Source organism: Boleophthalmus pectinirostris, unplaced genomic scaffold (genome assembly GCF_026225935.1).
Source record: "Boleophthalmus pectinirostris isolate CB_2022bp ecotype Guang Dong unplaced genomic scaffold, ASM2622593v1 HiC_scaffold_14, whole genome shotgun sequence".
NCBI classification, from domain to species: domain Eukaryota; kingdom Metazoa; phylum Chordata; class Actinopteri; order Gobiiformes; family Gobiidae; genus Boleophthalmus; species Boleophthalmus pectinirostris.
The window spans coordinates 9,739,586-9,760,725 of record NW_026571047.1 but is presented as its reverse complement, the minus strand read 5'-3'; the positions used below and the strand labels follow the sequence as shown (position 1 = coordinate 9,760,725).

General features: G+C 37.7%; 2 protein-coding genes across 3 annotated transcripts; one reads left to right on the top strand and one right to left on the bottom strand.

Annotated features, from left to right (window-relative positions):
- Window positions 1-250: 250 nt before the first annotated feature.
- Window positions 251-11,724, bottom strand: vps35l (VPS35 endosomal protein sorting factor like). The gene is made up of 26 exons (XM_020924137.2): window positions 11,718-11,724; window positions 11,591-11,615; window positions 11,109-11,188; window positions 10,889-11,017; window positions 9,712-9,796; window positions 9,582-9,638; window positions 9,408-9,504; window positions 9,097-9,144; window positions 8,900-8,993; window positions 8,367-8,567; window positions 7,809-7,855; window positions 7,586-7,697; window positions 7,378-7,494; window positions 7,233-7,286; window positions 6,055-6,198; window positions 5,894-5,979; window positions 5,739-5,819; window positions 4,775-4,838; window positions 4,588-4,686; window positions 3,798-3,875; window positions 3,591-3,705; window positions 2,858-2,997; window positions 2,612-2,777; window positions 2,003-2,121; window positions 1,779-1,925; window positions 251-1,296 (listed from the first exon to the last, which is right to left on the bottom strand). The coding sequence occupies exons 2-26, from the start codon at window positions 11,604-11,606 to the stop codon at window positions 1,198-1,200; spliced, it is 2,475 nt and encodes an 824-aa protein (XP_020779796.2). The 5' UTR covers window positions 11,607-11,615; window positions 11,718-11,724; the 3' UTR covers window positions 251-1,197.
- A 1,362-nt stretch (window positions 11,725-13,086) lies between these two features.
- On the top strand, window positions 13,087-20,896 carry zdhhc16b (zinc finger DHHC-type palmitoyltransferase 16b). Of its 2 annotated transcripts, none has more exons than XM_055150055.1 (10): window positions 13,087-13,395; window positions 15,667-15,964; window positions 16,744-16,938; window positions 18,873-18,961; window positions 19,037-19,065; window positions 19,154-19,287; window positions 19,949-20,034; window positions 20,334-20,457; window positions 20,535-20,605; window positions 20,683-20,896. In XM_055150055.1, the coding sequence occupies exons 2-10, from the start codon at window positions 15,713-15,715 to the stop codon at window positions 20,783-20,785; spliced, it is 1,083 nt and encodes a 360-aa protein (XP_055006030.1). In that variant the 5' UTR covers window positions 13,087-13,395; window positions 15,667-15,712; the 3' UTR covers window positions 20,786-20,896. The 2 variants fall into 2 exon arrangements, with proteins under 2 accessions (XP_055006030.1, XP_020779878.1); XM_020924219.2 differs by having other exon boundaries at window positions 15,663-15,964.
- Window positions 20,897-21,140: the final 244 nt, after the last annotated feature.

The following is a 21,140-nucleotide window of genomic DNA, read 5'->3' as shown; positions in this document are numbered from 1 at the left end:
AATATGATCCTCAATTTAAAGGGAAACGTTCTCCAAAGATTTCACATTTCTTCATTTCTTTAATTCTTGAATGCATAAAATGTGACCGAAAAGGCATAAAGTTGTGTTCATCACCTTGGATGTGTGAAGTAGGTGTGTGACCAAGCATCGCAGCCCTCGTTATTGAAATGTTTTTCTTTTGAGGTTAAGGGGACTGTTTGCCTTTGCAATGATTCACTAATTCAGTAAATAAATGAGAAGAGTTTGAGAATGTCTTAAAATCATGTTTGTTTATTTCGATGTGTCAGATGTACATTTTTTGAACTACTGACAAATTTCAAAGGAACTGGTGACAGCAGTTGTGTTATTCAAATTGAGAAAATTAGTTTGCCAGAGATTTAATTTGTTGTGAGATGAAAGAGTATCATACATACATTTCATAAACTTGACTTAACTGTGACCCTAGATATGAGGTAAACATGTCCAAATCAAACATAGCTTTCACTGATAACATTTTTAATGCAGGTTTATTCTTGCATTTTGGTTCTCAAGACAATGATCCAATCCAAGAAAGCAGAATGGGCCTCGCACAAGTCTCTTTTGGGTTGCCAGTTTCAGTGCTGGAATTTAGTTGGTTTAAACCTCTCTAATCTGAATGGTCACTACCTAAACACCAGCACCTGCAGGCAACCATGAATCAGTGCTAGTGCAGCCTGTGAATTCTGGAGGTTCTGAGCTCTCACATGAGACATAGCCTATCCATATACTGATCATTTTTTGTCCTTTATATGCATATTAAGGCACTGGCGACCTAGGTTCAGTTGTGATTGGAGTTCATTTTTTTAAACAGTAAGAGCACAGGGACTGATCTAACTGACCAATTATTTTAACAGTGACACAGAATACAAGCAGCCCACTGAAAACATTGTTATATTTTCCATCAGAGTTGAAAATGAAATTACAAAATATTTAAGATTATTGGAGCATGCAAGGCAGCACTTTTAATTACCCAGTTTGTAATTAATTTGTTCATTATTTCATTCCATTATCAGATTGTAGACAATCTCAGTACACTTGGACATGTGTCAGCCAACATTCCTCAATTTGCTATTCAAGAAATCAAATGACCAGCTGATAAAAACTTCCCATTAAAATATAGAAAGTTGAATACAACATTAAGGCATTTAAACTTGTATTTACATTGAGTACATTAGTGTCTTAAGTGCGTGACTGCAGTGCTAGCCTCTGGACTGTGTCAGACAGGTGGGACATGTCCGGCTGCTGTGCCTGATGCTTCAAGTGCTCCAAAGTCCGAACCTGAAGGGAAAAATCTGTGTAAGTAATAGGACAAAAATAAATCTTATGTATTACAAATTAGGTAATACAGACAGTCCTCTTAATATTGCAGATTAAAGGTGCTTTTTGTAACTTTTCTGGTGGGAGGTCTACCCCTGCTTGTCTCCACGGAGATATAAGCACATGCTTTTCCTGGAATGTTTCACAGTATGATAATTAATTTATCTGGTGGGGCTACATAACACATCTGTGGAGAGGCGAGCCCACTCACAGTAAGAGTGCATCTTTTTCTATGTATTTTTGAGCAATAAAAGCACCTATAATATTGTAATAAATGCAAGATGGATTAGTTTAATGCCATACTGTGGAACATTTCAGACAAAGAAATATCATATAGGAACTTTAAAGGGCCCATATTACTTTTATAATGCTGTTTCCTAAATGAAATTTAGATAATAACACTTACTAAAACAAAACAAAATGGATAGTCTGTGTGAGCTTACAGAGAAGCGGGTGTCACAGTATCCATGTTTGTGGCTAAGGTTCCACAGGTTTACGGCCAGCTGACTGAGCTTGTTATTTCGGACGTCGCCGTGGGAAACCAGGACTCCAAACAGGGAGAAAGCCAGAGCTCCCTGACGTCGGGCGGTCTGCTGAAAGAAAGAAGAGTCTACTCCATATTTTGTGTTTTAAATTCACTGTATAATAGTTGAATTTTTTCATGTACCTCTTCTCGACCAAGTGCCTTTAAATGGTCTAGGACTTGCCCAATCAGAGTCTCACACAGTTTGTTGATCTCTGAGAGGAACTTGGGGTCCCCACCGTATAGTGTTTCATTAGAGTCCACTGCAACAGTAACATAAAAGAAGAGGTTTAGGGCATTTTTCTCTTAATATCAAATATGTTACATCATAAATACATTTTATACTCTTAGTGGAATGTGAATCTGTCAGAATGCTGTGCATGGGTCTATATAACTCACTATTTTTTTAAGAGAGAAGCTCCACAACTTGCCATTTTCGTCTCATGGCTTTAAGTTCTTTCAACTGACAACAGTCACATGTTTGTGGTTGAATAATGGCTCCACTTTCTGAAGCTAATGTGAAAAAATAATTTCACTTTTGTTTATTTGTGCTGACAGAGAAGACATTGAACTTTATAATAGTTTCATGTGGATAGACAAAAAGATATGAATTATAAACGAAATCAACAAATCTATACCTATGTAACATGTCCTACCTGACCTGTCCTCCAGCTCAGTTTTAAACAATTCTAGATTGTTTTTCACATGAATGCAACCTATTTGGAGAACATACTGGCTGAAATAAGTGCTTACTTTTTGGAATAGAGTACAGATAGGTTTCCTGGCTCATAGCGGCCAATAGGGGCAGAGCGCTGATGTAGACTCGCACTTTAGCATCGCTGTTGTCCTCCCACGTGTAATCCTGGACCATGTTGAGGAGGCCACGCACCAAATACAGAACCCCATGCTCCGGGTGGTCCTGAGAATTACACATTTTATAATACATTCTGGTATATTGTGCTTTATCTTGAAATAACATTGAGGAAAGGTCTGTGTTACCGGGACAACCAGCAGAGTGGACAGGAAGTTGTTGATGAAATCCAACAGGAAGCTTTCAGAAGAGCGGAGCTTGCCCTCGACGCTTATGGAGCGAGGGACCTCCGGGAGTACACTCACTGCTGCCTTGAGGAACGCATCAGCTTAAAACATAAACAGGAAAAATAAGTAAATTATGTTGAGTGGTAAGAAATAGAGTATTGACGCTTTCCAGTGACACATAGTGACACACACCACAGTGACACAAAACACACATGAGCAAACACTGTCTAAAAAGTTTGTCTGAAAAGAATACTAATTTTAATTTGTGGCAGAACTATAATTTTGTTGCCTAACTTAAAGGTGCCCTGTGAACTTATCTTCATGGAGAGATGTTATTTATTTTACCTCATGTTCCACAGTATGGTATCAAACCTGTATTTCTCTATGGATCCATAATTTAAGTTATTACAATCAGTCAATCTGTTGAAAGGCAATGAGCCAATATACTGTAGAATAAATTTTTTTAGCAATAAGACCACATGCAATCATATAACCACAATATTGATCAGCTTACCATACTGTGGTACATTCCAGGCATGCGCAATAGCAACTACATGGAGAGCAACAGCTGGTGGAGCCTCTACCAGAAAAGTTACATAGTGCAGCTTTAACGTTGCCTTCTTAACCACCCACAGTAGTGCAATAATCATTATATAAAGCTACCAAATTAACTATATATTGTCCTTGTATGTACCTTGAGACAGACATTGGTTGGCCAAAGCGACTTGCCCGGACAGCAGGTAGAGGCTGAGACGGCTGAAAATGCTACTCAGAGACGGGATGGTGATGAAACTGTACGCAGCACACGCCTAAATGAAGAGCAGAGGCAAGAGTCACGAGCTCTGAATGAGTCACAGTCAAACTAAAATGTCTTTCACCAAAATAGAATCTTTGTGCTCACCCGGACAAAAGATGCTGTTTTTCTGGAATGATTTCCCCTCATCACTCTCCTAGTCTCCATGGCCAGCTGGTTCACCGTCTAAAACAGATAGTAATCGTTGCATGAACAAATTATGGAGCATTTCAGTTGCAATCTAATTTCCAAACTGTAAAAGCAGGGAGTAGATATTTAAAGGTCCTCTATTACACAAAATTTACTCTTCTGAGCTTTAAGGCATGTTATAATGTTGTTACCTCCACAGAAACATACCTGGAGTTGTGTTTTGTTTCATTCACACATGTTGAGTAACCATTTATTAATCTGTCTACATCTCTAAAGCTCAAAATGCTCTGTTCCACCTTGTGATGCCATGTAGTGGTAGTTTTCAAGTTAACAGCCACCTTTTCACCTTTTGTTCATTTTGTACCTCAATTTCCTAATTTATAGCCCCATTCACACATTTCGCCTGACTGGGGAATTTACTTTTCTTACTGTGAAAAAAACCTGAACTAAATTTCCCTGCATTTTTGATCTGGCAATTTCAAAGGTAAATTACAGAGAAAACGCATGGAAAGCTTAAGTGTGAATCATCCAGAAAATTGCCAGTTATCACCACTTGATTTCCTTAGTTATGTTCAGGGACTGTTGCATATGTGAATGGGAGTCATGGCTGAGTGTTGTGGCAATTTGTACTTTGTGCTCAGCAATTTTCAGGGAACCATTTGTGACTGGGGCCTATTAGCAAGAAAGTTGGGTATTTCAGCTGTAAACGTAAAGCAGTATGGGTTCTTATAAAATCAATGGTACTGACGTGAATGAGTTGCACCAGAACGGGCTCCAGGTTACAAAATGTAGATCTGGATTCGACGCAGAAGTTCAGCTGTTGCTCAAAATCACGTCCAAATGACACCTGTGAACCAAGATAAATAAATAAATAAAATAATTAACTTCAATAGTTCTGATAAAAGTTACAGTGTGGAGACATTAGAGAGGTTTACCATACGAATGAAGCCAATGATTAAAAGAGATAGAGATCGTTTTTCATCCTCAAGAGTCAGCGCACTGTGGAAAAGAGAAATAAAGTGATTTAGACAAAAATATTATGCAAAGTTGCCTTGTTAAGATAGGAAATTTCAGGGCTGAAAGTGTCAAAATAATTCTAGAGAAGGTGCATGGAATTTAAAACACAGTGGAGCACTTCCTGTATTGCCACATGAAATGATAAGGTGGAACAGAGCGTTTTTTTGTCTTAGAGAAGCCTAAATATGCAGGGGATTGTGACATGTTTGTTAAACATGAGTGAATGAAACAAAACACAACTCCAGGTATGTTTTTGATAAGGAAACAGCATTAAATATAGATCAGAAATTAGCATACTATAGGCCCTTAAAAATACATAAATGTCACTGAAATGTTATGAGTAGTAGACTGTCTATAACGGAGCTCACGGAGTGACTACACATCACAAAGTTAAGTAAGTAAGTAAAATTCCCATTTATTTTTGGCCCCAGACCTTCTGAAAAAAAAAAAAAAGTACTAGTATATTACACATTTTGAATACTTGCTCTGGGCTAAGGTGCTATATGCTAACTAATTCGTTAATTCATTTATGCATTGCTTAAACCTTAAAAATGTTATCAGTGTTTTTTGAACTGAAAAGAATAGTGTCATGGATATTAGTTACTACTTCATGACATTCCAAGATGGAACAGAGCAGTTTGAAATCTGAAGATGTAGACAGACTCATAATCAAACCTGTATGAATGAAAAAAAAACTCCAGTTATGTTTTTGAGATGATAACAACATTCTAACAGGGCTCAAAGTCAGAGTCAATGTTGCGTAATATAGGACCTTTAATAGTCTATGGGGAAAGTTTTAGTGATAATTGTGAAAACAGAACAAGCAATAACATGGTGATGCTAATGTAATTTTGGGTATTATTATTGAAGATGTCAGCTTACTTCACAGAGTCGTGCATGGTCTTGCAGATGTGCAGCATGGCATTGAGAATCACTGGGTCTCTCGTGGGCTCCACCTGGTGTCTGAGGAATAAGTGACAATGCATGAGATGATATATTTGTGATTTATATTTTGTGTATATTTATTAAGAACATACCTAATGAAAACCTCCATGATGGACCTGCAAACCTCCACCCTTACACTGTCCTTCTGGAACATGTCTAGAAATGGTAGAAAGCGCTCCTGCAACACATATGAAATCAGATGTTTCTTATCCATGTTTTTTTTATTTTTTTATTTACATCTGATTTAACTTACCATGGAGAAGAGAATGGAGAAGTCATGGAAGTAGGTGAGGATCTTCCCGATGACAGACTGCAGTTGGGGGTAGGCGTCTTCAAATGCTCGATCAGGAGTCATGTGTTTGATCATATCTGCTAAAACTGTGTTCACCTCCCGTTTCTAAAAGACACAAAAGAGCATAACAAAATTTTATTAGATTTCAGTGGGTGAATGTAAAGTGAAACTGACATTCTGGCAAGTATACAAAAAAGGGAAGAAATAGATTATGATATTGAAATGGATATAGCTTTAAATTTCAAAACCAGCTCTTCATAAATTTCTACAATAAATTTACACTTTTGACCTTGGCACTAAAAAATTTAACTTGAGGTTTGAATCTTTTTTTCAGTAAATGGTACTCATGCAATAGGGCTGTCATCGACTAAAGATGGATAGATATAAAGTTGGGCATGGCAAAATACTACAGAATATGAGTTCATGCAAAAACAACGATTTATAATGAACAAACAGTGAGAGATACAGGACTACATTCATACCATACTCTATACAGCTGTACAACTCACCATTATGTAACAGATAAGCCCATGTTTCTGTCAATCATCATATCATCCCTGCACTGTTTTCCTTATGACCTCTTGCATATACTAACTGTTATATATTGTATTTATTATATTATATATATTGCTACTTATTTAGAAGTTTTATTACCATTTTTATATTTTTTACTCTTTGTTATTGTAATATATTGTGATGTTTGAGCTACTGTATGCAAGTAATTTCCCTTGTGGATCAGTAAAGTTGGTCTAAGTCTAAGACTTATACAGAAAAGTACTAGGAAAAAGTGTATTTATATGGATTCACTCCCAAATCTTAATAATTCACTCCACCTTCTCCTTTCATCTGTCAGACATGTAATTATTTCTAATATAAATAAAATAATGAGTCGACCAATTTGAATTTTGCATTAATCTATTTATTTATTTCTATCTATCCATTTATGTATTGTATGTCCTTTTGTAAATTAAATATATATTTTTAATGAAAACAAGATAAACATGTGGTTCAGTTCATATTTCTGTATTTCCTTAAAAATTGCAATACATTTTTTCCCCCAAATTGTGCAGTCAGACCCATCATATCATTGTTTTCCTAACCCTCAGTATTATTAGCTGATGGAGATTTCTTGTACTCACTGTGAAATGTCGACATGTAAACTCCACCCAGATCTCTGCACAGTTGATGTAGTCCTGTAGTTAAATAAAACACACATGTAGTATGCAAGGAGTATTATTGCGTTGATATTAGTTACATATAAGTCAGATATAAGTTATGCATTACCCTCGGGCTGCGGACTTTCGTGATGACTTTCCAGGCCTCGTTGAGAATGGTCAGTCTTTCCTGTTCAGGAGGGTCAGCACTTGCCAAACTGCGCCCGAGTGAACCAAATAAAAGATGCTACAAAAAAAAAAAAAAAAACATACAATGAGTAATACAGATACGAATTGATTTCTGTTTGAGCTGAAATGTACTGTTGACTTTCTCAGACCTTGGGGAAGCCAGCCTCGTCACATTCTTTGATCATTCCGATGAAGTCAGTGGCTCGGGCAGCGACAAATTCAGGTCTGAAGGCTCTCATGACGGAATTTAGCAAGAGGGCGCTATGAGAATGAGACACAAAATATATAAAGCGAGATTATCTGAGGAAATTACAGATAAATTATGTGCCAAGTGGATCATGAAGGCAAGAAGAGAACTTTTTTAGCACTTACTTATTCCCCATAGTCTTGCACCTCTCCATCATCTCTGTCAGTAGTGGCTAAAAAAAAAGAACAATGAAGAAACATCCAAATAATGTTTTGTAACTACCAATAACTGTATCATGGAAACCACTTTATAATAACTACACCTTCATGAGTTATTTAATTAGGAACTAACTACTTAATTAGGGATTAGGAGTAAAGATATTAAGGTATGTAACTTTATAGAGGTGACACGTCACACCAAAAAGTTGCATACTGTGGCTTTGTGGTTACTAAGCCTGAATCATTCATAATAAAGAATTTGTTTATTATAAATAATTGCTCATGCTTTATTAGGGCTATTAAAAATGTACTAATTTTAAAGTATTCCCATATAATGTGGTGCAGTAAACTAGAACATGTTATATAAAAATTTAAGTTGCAGTAAGTCAATCTAAACTCAATCACAACTCAGACTATACATTCCAAGATGGCAGATTTTTAAGTTATTATAATATAGTCTTTGTAAAATGAATATGGTATTTTCCCATTTTTTAACAAAATGAACCAATGATATAAGGTACGTGCCTCTGGAGCCCTGTATGCGATGCACTGGAGGATCCAGTTGATAGCCGGTGAGTACAGGGTGAGGTATTCGGGCATCTCCACCCTCTGGACCACCAGCTGGTTCTGCACACTCTCTCCACTGAGCTGACGGAAAGTCCTCAGCAGGTCAAAGAAGTTTGTGTTCAGAGTGTCCTTGAGCTGAGGGGCCACCTCCATGCCCACCTGGGAACATAATACAACAGGTACAGGAGGAAGTCAATAGAAAGCTCATACTTTGGGACACTTACATGAGTTAGAAAGACATAATTTAGATTCAAAAGTAATAATTTTACATTTACTAACAGCCTATTATATGAATACTAGTCCAAAGATATTTATGTATTTTATACCAAATTATAAGAGGAATATTTTGTACATTTTCTTGAAATACATAAAGAGAAATCAAAAATACAAAATTCACAAAGACCATTCATGAAGGGACTAAAATAACAACAAACTTTGAAGGGGAATAACGTAATTCACCAATTTGTACATATTTGGTTTGTGTACATTACCCGACAGAGATAGGCTCTTGCATATGCAGCGACTAAAGGATCTCCAATGCCTCTGACCATAGCTGTCAGTCTTGGCAGAGTTGTAGAGATACCTCTGAAAAATATAATAAGAATATTTGATTAAAAAATATCACGCTAGGCTAATTTTATATGTTGCCTTGACTCTACTCCCACAGTGCTATGCAATAACAACATACGTTTTGTTCAAAAAGCGATTGCACTTTAGGATAGAAGCCTCCACATATCTGTGCATAAAGGTTAAGGACTCAGTACAAATACAAGAAGCAGCACAGTTCTATATCGAAATACCTCTACCACTGTCATCATATATATATATATATATATATATATATATATATATATATATATATATATATATATATATATAATAATATATCCACACACACACATATATATGTGTGTGTATATATATACACACACACACACACAAAAAAGTAATTTCTAAAAATGCATATAAATTCAAAGGCAAACTTGTGGTGAAGGATACAGTCTGGGCAGCAGTTCTCTGATGGAGGCGATTTTGAAAAACCAGTTTAGGCACGTTTCTTTAGCAGTGTCATTAACATCATCACACGTAAAGGTATCTAAGGAGAGCGGCAATGCAATCATTAGTATACAAAAAAAACAACAAAAACAACCACACACACTGCAGCATACAGACCTGATAAGGACTGTGGCTCTGAACACATGCTCCAGATTCTGTCATACACCAGTCGACCTAAAAAATTCCAAATATGCAATTACAAAATATATGTGAAAACTATATGAGAATGTGAAACATGTTGACTCACCAAACGTGTCCATGATGTCGGTGATGAGGACAAACTTGCTTGGGTAGAACTGGATCACCGATGTGTCTGAGAGAAGCTTGGCACACTGAATGGAGCAAAAATTATTAGGGATAAGTGATATATCAGTTCCATTATCGGTGATCGTAATAAGTGTTTTCATGGATATTGGTATCAGTCACATATTGAAGATTTATTTAAGATGCCCCAGTCTCTGTATTGTCCACAACACATCAGATTTGTCCTTTTCAGCAGACTAATGAATAAAAATGGAACAATAAGGCAAAAAAATATATATATGGCTGTAGTCATAACAAATCATTTTATATCCCAGATAAATACATTTTGGTGCCTTTAAAGGCCTTGTACTGGATTTTTCCCATGTATTTGAGGGAAATTTGTCTCGCCCCAAAACAGATAGCTTGTATAAGCAGTTCTTGATGTCTGTGTACAGTAAATGGTAAATGGTCATATTTTTCTATAGCACTTTTCCACCTTCAAGGCACTCAAAGCGCTTTACAACAAGGAACCACTCACCCATTCACACACACATTCACACACCAGTGTATGCAGACACTGTGGGCAAGGTGGGTTAAGTGTCTTGCCCAAGGACACAACAGCAGCATTCATCTGTGGGAGCTGGAATCACACCAGCCAACCTGTGGGTCAGTGGATCTGACCGCTCAACCTGTGATGTTTTTTATGTCAAGAGCTGGATTCGAACCGCCATCCTTTAGATCAGTGGGCGAATGCTCTACCAACTGAGCTACTGCCGCCAGTCTGCATCTAATTATAAACCGTTTTATTTTCCCATAATCAGGGAGTGCATATTAGCATGCCAGTTGTTACCTTTACCGTGATGGCAAAAATTCTGCTCTAAAAGTTGTGAAAGGTGCACCTAAAATAATTAGGATGCTCTGAATGCATAAGATACGTGTATAACTAGAATAACTATGGACCATTGAAAAATGCTTTTCACATCTTTTAAGAGAGTAAAAATTAGGTACAGTGGTACTTTAACATATACGCGTGAGCCTTGCAGCTTTAATATCAATATCGGCAAATATCGGTTATCAGCCCCAGCAGCAAGAGAAACATCAGATATCAGTACCAGCTAAACAAAATACTGAAACAAAATATTGGACCACCATGGTGTTGAATATTGCAGATTTACATCTACCTGGATGACTATTTTGAGAGCTTTGACTTTCTGGTCCGAGGCCCAAGCTTCCTTCAGGGACTGGTTTAACTCCTCGATACGGTTAGCATAGTCCTGCTGAGAGAGGTTGAGCAGCTCTCTCTGGGAACCCTGCACAAACAGATAGAGACAGATAATGTTTTCATATGAATGCATCTAATCATGTTGCAGTTTGGTTAATCCAGAGATTATAAGGGAATACCTCTTCAAGATCATCCAGCTCCTCAAGGCGTGTGCGAACCTTTTCTGAAACAGCTGAAGATGCTGGACTGGTAGCTTTTCCTTAAAGAAATTATAAAATGAAAAAATATATACTCATTCAAATTATCCAACACCCATCTGTTAATATTTGCAATGTGAAGAAGTGTTTGTTGTAGCTTGGAACAACAATTGAGTTTGATAGATTTAAATACCTATTACCTCCTTCCTTTTTGAAAATCAGGTACTGCAGATTAAACTTTCATACTGAGTAATATCATGCGATAATTAGATAACAAATTAAAAATCAATGTATAAAATTATAAATAAAACATTTAAAATACCATTGTTTGTTTGTGGCAGATTAGATTTTTCAGTGGAAACGAACATACACTTGTATATGTCAGTGCTATCGCCATTTCAAAAAGTAAGTTAATTATATGTTCGCTTCTGTGTGTATTATGCTGCCATAAACATATGTCTCACCTTTGTCAGAGCCCATGCAAAGATTCTACAAAGAAAAGAACAAATAACACACAAGTTATGATTGTGAAATGTCTCATAAGGCTGGGTACTGGTTAGTGTCGCCTACTAGTAAAAACAGGTGACTTACAATGGACAGTTTTCAGTGGTGGTAAACCGGGCTAAGATCTCTCCTCTCTTTGAAGACCATGGCTCAAAGTCTGCTCCTACCGCTTCCTCATCTTTCTTCTTCTTCCCTAAGTCCTGCACACACAAACCAACAAATGCATTATAAAGCAGATGTATGAGTTAAACCCGATTAATATTAATTTGTGTGTATGTTATATGGTCATCTGTACCCCTGTTGAGCCACTGCGAGGTACAGTTGAAGTCTCACTGGCAAACATCGACAGAGGGTCTGTCCCATCCAGCATAGAGCTGAGAGGGTCAGCAGGGACTGAGGAAGAGGAGGAGGATGAAGAAGAGGTGCTGCCTTTGCGGACTCCACGACGGGCCTTTGTGTCTGTCACCTACAGAAGAAAAATGTATTGTTAATTCTTTCTCATACATAAAGAACATGATCTCAGTACAAATGTAAGTGTCAATGTAATTTTTACCAATATAGGCTTTAGGGGATGGTAATCCCCAAATTCTACAGGTAGTGCCTCTGGACGACATCTCTGTAGCTCAGACTCATACTTGCGCCAACGGGTACGCCTGAAAATAGTGCACCCATTTTCTGAAACAGTCTATCAAAATCTGTTTGCAAGGTACACCTGCATATAATGTTACTTTATACAGTTTTGGAATATGCACAGCTACTACTGCATTATGTAATAATTTGGTATATTTTTAGGCCCATCTGAGATCATTTAGGCCACTGATGTAAATTATGATCTATGATTCTGTCACATTATAGACCCAATATTCCAAATACTATAGGTCTAATAGTGACACACATCAGAGAAGGTCTATAGTAGGTCCTCTTACTATAGTCTATACTATAGTATTTAATTCACTACACAGTCAAATTATTTATTTCCATTTCTAATTGTATTACTTTTGTATTTTTTACACGAGAAGACACATAGGCAACAGACAGTTGATCGATAGTAATGCTTTTGTTAACCTAAAGAACACACGATGCCATAGTACAGAGAAAGCAAATGATATCTTAATGCAAACATTGATTAAGAGAGGTATCTTTTTCTGAAAATGTTTTATTTTTAATGGGAAAAAGCATCCTACCACTGCACCGCGGCCATTTTTCTTCAGTCATATGATACACCACTTCCTGGGTGTGTGTTTCTCTGGCAAAGCTCAGTTTTTGCAGAAAATATGAACTATTTTCTAATTGCAACGCTATTTCGCCATCAATGCATACATATTATGTTTGCATTTGTGTGTGTTGCCTTTTAATGTGAACACAATAAAAAACATTTGAGAACATATTAGAAAGATAGGACTCAACTTCCCAGATTACCTTGCGTGGTACTACACAGCCAAGTACACTCACACAAGAGGTCCCACTTCGGTTTTATTTATCGCCTTACCTTTTTTCTCTATAATTTGAGATAGATAAATGCAAATTAACTCCACAAACATTTACTATAGATTTGTAAATTACACTGGCACGTTAATTTGACGCGACTTCCACGTTTTCTTCTCGATAACGACTGACAGAGAAGGTTACACTCTTACTCCATAGAGGATGTTTGAGCTCCGTGTTTCCGCCGCAGCAGCAGAGCGTGATCCCCGCTAACATTATCCTCCTGAACATGACCTAAACTGACTGTCGTGCCGCTGATAAGCCCTTCGCACCTCACCAGGTATAATACATCTTAATCGGACATTGTTCTGTAGTGTATGTTAAACGGATAAAGCAAATGTCAAGGTTTAAACATAGCGTAACATCCCTGCTAACTGCACCATTAGAGCTGCAGCTTGTAGGTTATGAATGAATCCCTGATTTTTTATTTTTTTTTGCAAGCATTTATTCAGTTGTATTCTTTTAGGTAAAGGCGAATATCTATGTAGACCTATTGGTTACTGGATGGGTTTCTTACAAATCGCATGGTAGCACACATCACCATTGTACGGGCATGGATTAATTACTACTACTATTACTACAACAACAACTACTACTACTACTACTACTACTGCTACTACTGCTACTACTGCTACTACTGCTACTACTGCTACTGCTACTGCTACTGCTACTACTGCTACTACTACAAAAGCTCCTATTCACGTAAGTAAGCTTGAGTGTAATTCTGTACTTGAAATGCACAGTGCACATAGGAATGAATACCTAAATTTGTAGTCAAATTCACTGCATGCAGGTAAGTGTGAGAACTAAAACAGCAGTTCATGGCGGTCAAACCTGTATGCCACTGAAAGCTCATCATCACAGTGACAGTGACAGTGCACTTACTTGTCAGACCAGATTTAGACTGGCAGCAGGTTGTCATGGTGACCACAGTGTCCCGCTGGGTGCCAGGCTCTTACTTCTTGTCCATCTGAGCTAAGTGCAAAATGTTTTTCAAATAGGACATTGAGTTTTTATATTGTGACTATCTACTCATGCCACTTCATCAGTTTACAGTTTATAATATAGTAATCTTGTCTGTCAAACAAGTCAAAACCCAAGATTATCATCTCGGAATGTTAAAACAAAAATTTGAGTGGAAATTCTGCCTGCAAATATTTTTTTATTTATTTTTTATTTTTTTGCCTTTATTATAGCATTCTACACTGAGTTATATCTGTCAAAACTAGACATATGAGTTCATTTACACCTCCACAATGACATTAACACATCATATTCACACATCAGAGAACATTACATAATAATAATAACACATTTTAACATGCAGTGAACATTTGCCGGGAAGTAAAACAGACTAGGATTGTAAGAATTATCGAAAATCAGATACTAATTGATACTAAAACTAGTATCGAAACTAGATACTAATTTGAGCAGATATCGATACTAAAATTCAGAGGACAGAAATGGACCTTTTCTGAATAGCTTTTGAATGATCTTGAGCTTCATCAGAACAAGTATAAGAACACAGGATCAGAACAAGTATAAGAACATATCTAGTATACGTCCATGGACCTGGACGACTGAGGGTTTACACAGAGAGGCCACGTGGTAATATAAGAGAAAGTACTATAATTTCATGTTGAAAATCATGGTAAAAAATTGGAATTTGAAGTTTTAGTATCGTGATAACACTAAAATAGACTACATCAATTTCTAAATAATGCACTGTTCGAAAATTCATTACTATCCATCGCCCATGTACATATTGCTAATATTCAAAGAAAAGTAATGGTCCACGGATTGATCCTTAAGGTACACCAAATGAATACCCTTGCCCTTGGATGTTATTTTCGTTTACCTTTTGTCTGCTGAGATTTTTCTAGTAAGTGTACACACCCACTCTGTGAAAACAACTGCACTAACAACTTTAATTTACTATTGTATGGAAGATCATATCACTTTGAGTAAGGTGTGTCTTGTTCTCTACTTAACTAGTTCCCCATAAACTATCTCTGGTTGATTCTTGGCTCTGTCTGTTCCTTCTTGATTTCCCCAGGGTTCTCACTGTAAACCACACCTACACTTTTAGTCGTCTGTCCATTGGCGAATAGCTCCTCATTTGCATTCCTCATTATTCCATTTCTTAGAAGGTCATTGATCCTTATCTGTGAAACCAATAGTCACTTTCATGAAAACCTAGCCACTGCTTAGTTACCTCCTCATGTTATGTCCTTCTTTTTCCTCTCATAGAGTTACAACACTGACCAGAGTACTTTTTTTGGCCCATGGACATTCATTAGGCATCAATTATTAAGAGGGGGGAGTATTTTTGTTGGCATTAACTGATTAGCTTGTGCTCTCATTTGCCTTAACTGGCTTGTATCTACCAGTGCTGTTTAGTTTAGTTGTCCTTAGTTGTGTTTAGTGGAAGTTAACTGATTAAGATGGAGTCCATGATTCGTTTGAAGAACGAGGAATTGCTGTTTTTCGCTGCTTGCATTTGTAACTGTTGGTCCGTTTGCCTGTGCATGTGTGTGTGTTTGGAAGGCAGGGTTTTCCGAGGAGGAGGTGGTGGTGGTGGAGGAGCGGCCGGTGGGATGCGGTCAGGCGGCAGCTGGAGGTGCCAGTTATCCCGGACCATGAGGCTCGTCCTGCGCTGGTGCCGACCCCACAGAGGAGCTCACAGAGGGGGCCGAGGAGGAGGAAGGGTGGCCCAGCTGTGGAGCTACACCAAAGTGATGTTCAAGTCACTCTACTACAACAGCCTGAGTGACTCAGATACGCTGTTCGACTGTGTGTTTGAGCCCATTTACTGGATAGTGGACAATATGACGCGCTGGTTTGGAGTGGTATGTAGTAGTATTCTTTCAAGTAGAATTGTCAGAAGAATTGCTACAAAAACTAGTATCGAAACAAGATACTTATTTGAACATGTATCAATATTGAGAAAAATCTCATAAACTGGACATGATATTTTTAAAGAAACTACTATTATTTTGTGTTGAAAATGACATTATATTGTCAAACTGTTTTTATTATTGTGGTTTTGAAATGGTATCAAGTATTTTTCTTAGTTATGAAATCAAGTTTGATATTTTAAAGTATTGTAACTGGTGTTGTCACGATACTAAAATTTCAATTGATTTCGATAACTAATTCAGTCAATACTCAATACTGATTACAATAGCACAGTGAAAATAAAAATGCTATTTGCTTTGCTCTCTAATAGTGGCAACACCATACTTTAGCATTTAGATTATCTGTAGATGATATTTTTGTGTATTTTGAGCCAAGGCCTTTTTAGACTTGCCATTGTGCATAATGATTACCACAACAAGTTCTTTAATAACTGTAATTATAGTGTCATGCTTGATTAATGATGGGATGAGAACTGCTAATATTTTCACCTATGTTGTCAAGACCAGTTTTGATAATAAATAAGAAGCATTCAATATTCATTACAATGTGGTACTCTGAGAAATATGATCTTTTGAATTTAGAAAAAAAACTTGAACGATACAGTTTTAGATTTTAGAGTCAGTAGATCAGTAGATGCTCTTTTAATGGAATAATAACTTTGAGCAACATTTTTTTTGTCATGGTAACCCTCCCATGTTTGTGGTCTCAGGTGTTTGTGAGCCTGGTGGTCCTGCTTACGTCCTCAGTGGTGATCATAGTCTACCTGTTTGTGATACCCTTAATTGTCAGCACCTACCCGGTCTTCTGGAGCTGCTGGCACTTGGGCTGTGGGCATTGGCTCCTGCTCATGATAGTCTTTCACTATTACAAGGCCACCACTACTGCAGCAGGACACCCACCCAAGGTACGGAACATCGTTGGTTTCTGGAGCAATATCGAATATGTCAGAATAATATATGGGATATTACGATAAAATGAATTTGAAAGTCCTGGGGCTGTAATGGTGTAGTCAAAAAGCAGCAGCAAAACTAAAAATGATAGCAGTGCAATCAAAATAAAAGAAATTATCCTCATTGGACACCAGTAATTTATTTATAACTATAGTAATCTGATAACATAAAGGAATTGTTACGTCCCCTTTGCTAGGGGAGAAAGGGAAGTAACAAAAAAACCAGGATGTTAAAGGTTTAACAAAAAATTTTGCATTTATTGTTTACAGTGTAAGGGAAGACAAAAAAACAGGCAATTAAGGTGAAAAATAAATAGGAGTTAAACAAAATAATCTAATAAACTAAAGAGCCCTAACTAAATACAAAGTACCAAATCTAACTCAAGGTTTACTGCGAACAAAAAAGGTGTCTCGACGAACTAAACAAGGCAACAGCCGGCAATATAACAAAATGAGACAACCCAACATCAAACACAAGTGGCGAGCTGGCCGCAGTAATCCAGCCGCCTCGAGCAGGCGGAAGATGGTCCCTTTTCAATCCCCCGCTATCACAGGTGTCATCCGCGGATTGGTGGAAGCGCAGGGATGAAGGGCCAATTGCTGACGCGCTGCGACGCCAGCCTCCGTCCCGTGTCGGGTACTCCCGTGCATCCGGGTCCAGGGCTCGCGGACCGGGAGCATCATGCGCAGACAAAAGTAATTATAGAAGAACGGGAGTACTTTAAACAAATATCAAAGGGCCAGGGCCCGTAACAGGAATTATTATAATTTCAAATAGAAAGTAAGACAGAAGTCAGGATGGCATTGCAGCAACTATATAAAACATGTAAAAAATATGTCATGTCTAAGCCAGAAACACATAGCTACAATTCCTTATGGACGGAATGAGATCTCGTGCCTCAAGATCTTATGAGATAAAATTGCCACAAGATTATGCACACCTGAGAAAAATGTGAGATTTTTTCCCCCATGCGTTTACATTTGCTTTGGACAAAAAAACTCAACTTTGCTGAATACACCACTTAAGACTTATAGTTCTATAGTTCCAAAAGTCGAATGACAACAAAATTATTAAGTACAATTAATACAGAAATTGTGAGGCCAAATGATTTATTATTAAATATGTGAAAATCTTGTCTTATCTCCCAGTCTCGTGTTCCACCCATAGACTGTATATTTTAATGGACCTAATTAACCCACTAGCAGCCACGTTCCTAATAGGATGGAAGAGCCAGACTCCAATAACCCTGGCTCTGGCTCTTGACTTTACAATGAAAAATGGTCACCCCTCTTTTCACTCCTATAACTGCTAGCCTTGTGAGTTTCATTTGACTGGAGCCGAACAGTTAGCCAGATTTATCAGCAGGTTTTACTTTGTGGAAACCGTCTGACCTCGCAGCATTAGGATTTGTCGGTCGACAGTAGGCGGGTACTTTTTTATTTAACCAATTGCTGCAAAAATACTGATATATTTACTTTTCCCAAATCCTGCCAAATCCTGTAGGAAGAAGGGCAATAACGTCTTTACCCTTAATAAAATTCAACAAACATTCTCTTTGTTCTGGCTTTTAATCCTCAATCTTGGGAATTGTTCCCAACACAAAATGTAGGCTCTTTGCTGATTGGCTGGTGCCCGGACTCACACTTCTAGGGTTCTTGCAAACAGTCTAGTGTATTCCGATTCCCTAGTTGCTGGAGAGAAATGAAATTAAGCGGAGGCTCTATGTGGCGCCAGGCTGGCTACCAAACTGTATGGGTGTCGTCACACTCTATTCCAAGATTATTTAATTTTCTTTTTAATATGGGATAATTGAGTGAGTTAGAACTTCTCAGCTGTTGTCATAATCACTGTTATCTTTTGATATAAAAACACATATTTTTCATTTTAGGATAAGCTCAATGTTCCTTCAGTATCTATGTGCAAAAGATGCATCACTCCTAAGCCTGCCAGGACACATCACTGTAGCATTTGCAGCACGTAAGAAAATAAAATTATTCTTGTTTTTTCATAATAAATTCAAAGGCTACATTATGTGTGCATCATGTTTTCCAGATGTATACTGAAGATGGACCACCACTGCCGTATCCTTCACAACAGCAGTCCACCATCTGTTTACTTTTACCCATTTTTGTGGTTCTTCTTCATTGACCTCAACTCTAATTTCCCCAGCCTGGTTGAACAATTGTGTCGGGCATTTTAACCACCGCTACTTCTTCTCCTTCTGCCTGTACATGACCCTGGGCTGTGTCTACTGCAGCATTAGTAGCTGGAGCCTGTTCATTGAGTCTTACAATGCTGTGGAGGTATGGCATAAGGGGTGGGGCTTTTGATTTAGGGGAGGAGCCACAAAAACCACACCTGCCAGATGGCCAATGTGAAGTGAAATTAGAGATAGATAAACTTTGGCCTGGCAGTTTGACCTATGTGGTAAACAAAGGATCTTAGGAATTAGTTGGTCAGGTTAAATTACTGCCCTGTCCTCGCCACTGACCTTAAAGAACACATGTGATGCATTTTTGAGGGACTTAGTATTGAACAATAACAGGAGAAGAGTAGAGTCTTAATTTTTCAAAGACCGAGTACAGGTTTTTGGGTTGGGTAGGAGGTAGGTGAAACAGGATTTTTGTGCGCACTGAAACCTCAATGGCAGGATTATTCGGCATTGCTCAAACATGTATGAATCTATCAAAATACAACTCTGATTATAATTATGATAAGGGAACACCATTAAAACATGAATTACCAATGCTGGAACCGAATACTGACTTTAATCCAGAGGAAACAAAATAGCTGTAATGGTAAATGGATGTAATAAAACTACTAACAACTGTAGGCCCAGAAAGGATGAAATGACATGTGAATGTGAAATGACAGAACCCAATTTGATTAGGTCATTGTATTATAAGGATTCTCTAAATTGTCAATGCAAACATGTCTGAAGTACTACATAATGTGTTTTTCCAGAGCTACTACCAGACCCCTCCACCAGAGTTCACTATAATGGAGACAACTGCTCACAAATGTATCATCTTCCTCTGGGTGTTGACCAGGTAGGTAGCAGAAATAGTATCTTAGAGAGTGAACAATAAATATACTGCAGTGCAATTTGCTGTCTGTAATATACTTAAAAAACTTATGAAAAATATCATAGTGTGACCAAGAACATTCCTAGCTAAATAATGAAATGAAAAATGAGTCACAGGAGTTTGTTTACACAGTTTTGAGTTTAAAATAATGTTACAAAATTATTTCTGTGGCGCAATCCTAGTCAATTTCAGCCAGTGCTCGTCCTTATTCAAGCAAAATAGAGGATAAAGCTTCAAGTAATTAAGTAGTCCTTTATCTGCAGCTCCGTGGCAGTTGCACTGGGAGGACTGACTCTTTGGCACACAATGCTCATCACAAGAGGAGAGACCAGTGTGGAGCGCCATATCAACAGGAAGGAGACCAGAAGGCTCAAGGAGAGGGGCAGGGTAATAGCACATCAAGTCAGAGGGGTGAAGTAACCAGCATACAATTTTACATCTAAAGTTCTGTTTTTCTCGTGTAGGTCTTCAGAAATCCTTATCATCATGGTAGGATGAATAACTGGAAGTTGCTGTTTGGTGTGGAACAAAGAAGGTAAGTTGTGCTAAATATGAAATAAAACAGTAGTGTATTTATTTGTTTTTAAAAGCATGTGTGTTCCTTTCTCTCAGTCATTGGTTAACCCGGGTGCTTCTGCCCTCCTCGCACCTTCCCAAAGGAGATGGTATTGTGTGGGACAGCATCTTCACCCGGAGGGACCCTATGGCCATCTGACCTCCAACAACATATCAAAGACTGCTCCAGCATTTGTACTGCACATGTTTACTGACCTGTTTACCTGTGTGCATACTTTATTTTTATTAGAATATCCACTATACAACTTTACTTGAGATTCTTACAAAGCAGCCCTTTATCCATTAGTGCCACACTGTTGAATACAAAGAACTAAATTAAGTGCTGAATTTTCTACTAGATGCTGCTGGGTTGCATCTTATCAGACCAGTGCTACTGTTTTATATGTATTTCTCTAAAAACATGAATATCTTTTTATTTGCCAAAAAGGGCAAATTAAAGAAACCGCACCTTCTCCATCTTAAATATGTCTTAAGCACACCAGGATACTGTGTGC

What these genes read in the sequence shown, in the direction of transcription:
- zdhhc16b (XM_055150055.1), top strand. Translation starts at nt 15,713, where the DNA reads ATGCGGTCAGGCGGCAGCTGGAGGTGCCAGTTATCCCGGACCATGAGG. An exon ending in TTCCTCTGGGTGTTGACCAG is followed by an intron (nt 20,035 to 20,333) that starts GTAGGTAGCAGA and finishes CTTTATCTGCAG; the next exon opens with CTCCGTGGCAGTTGCACTGG. An exon ending in TTTGGTGTGGAACAAAGAAG is followed by an intron (nt 20,606 to 20,682) that starts GTAAGTTGTGCT and finishes CCTTTCTCTCAG; the next exon opens with TCATTGGTTAACCCGGGTGC.
- vps35l (XM_020924137.2), bottom strand. An exon ending in CAAGAGCCTATCTCTGTCGG is followed by an intron (nt 8,568 to 8,899) that starts GTAATGTACACA and finishes TTATGTTCCCAG; the next exon opens with GTGGGCATGGAGGTGGCCCC. An exon ending in CCACTCTGCTGGTTGTCCCG is followed by an intron (nt 2,778 to 2,857) that starts GTAACACAGACC and finishes TGTAATTCTCAG; the next exon opens with GACCACCCGGAGCATGGGGT.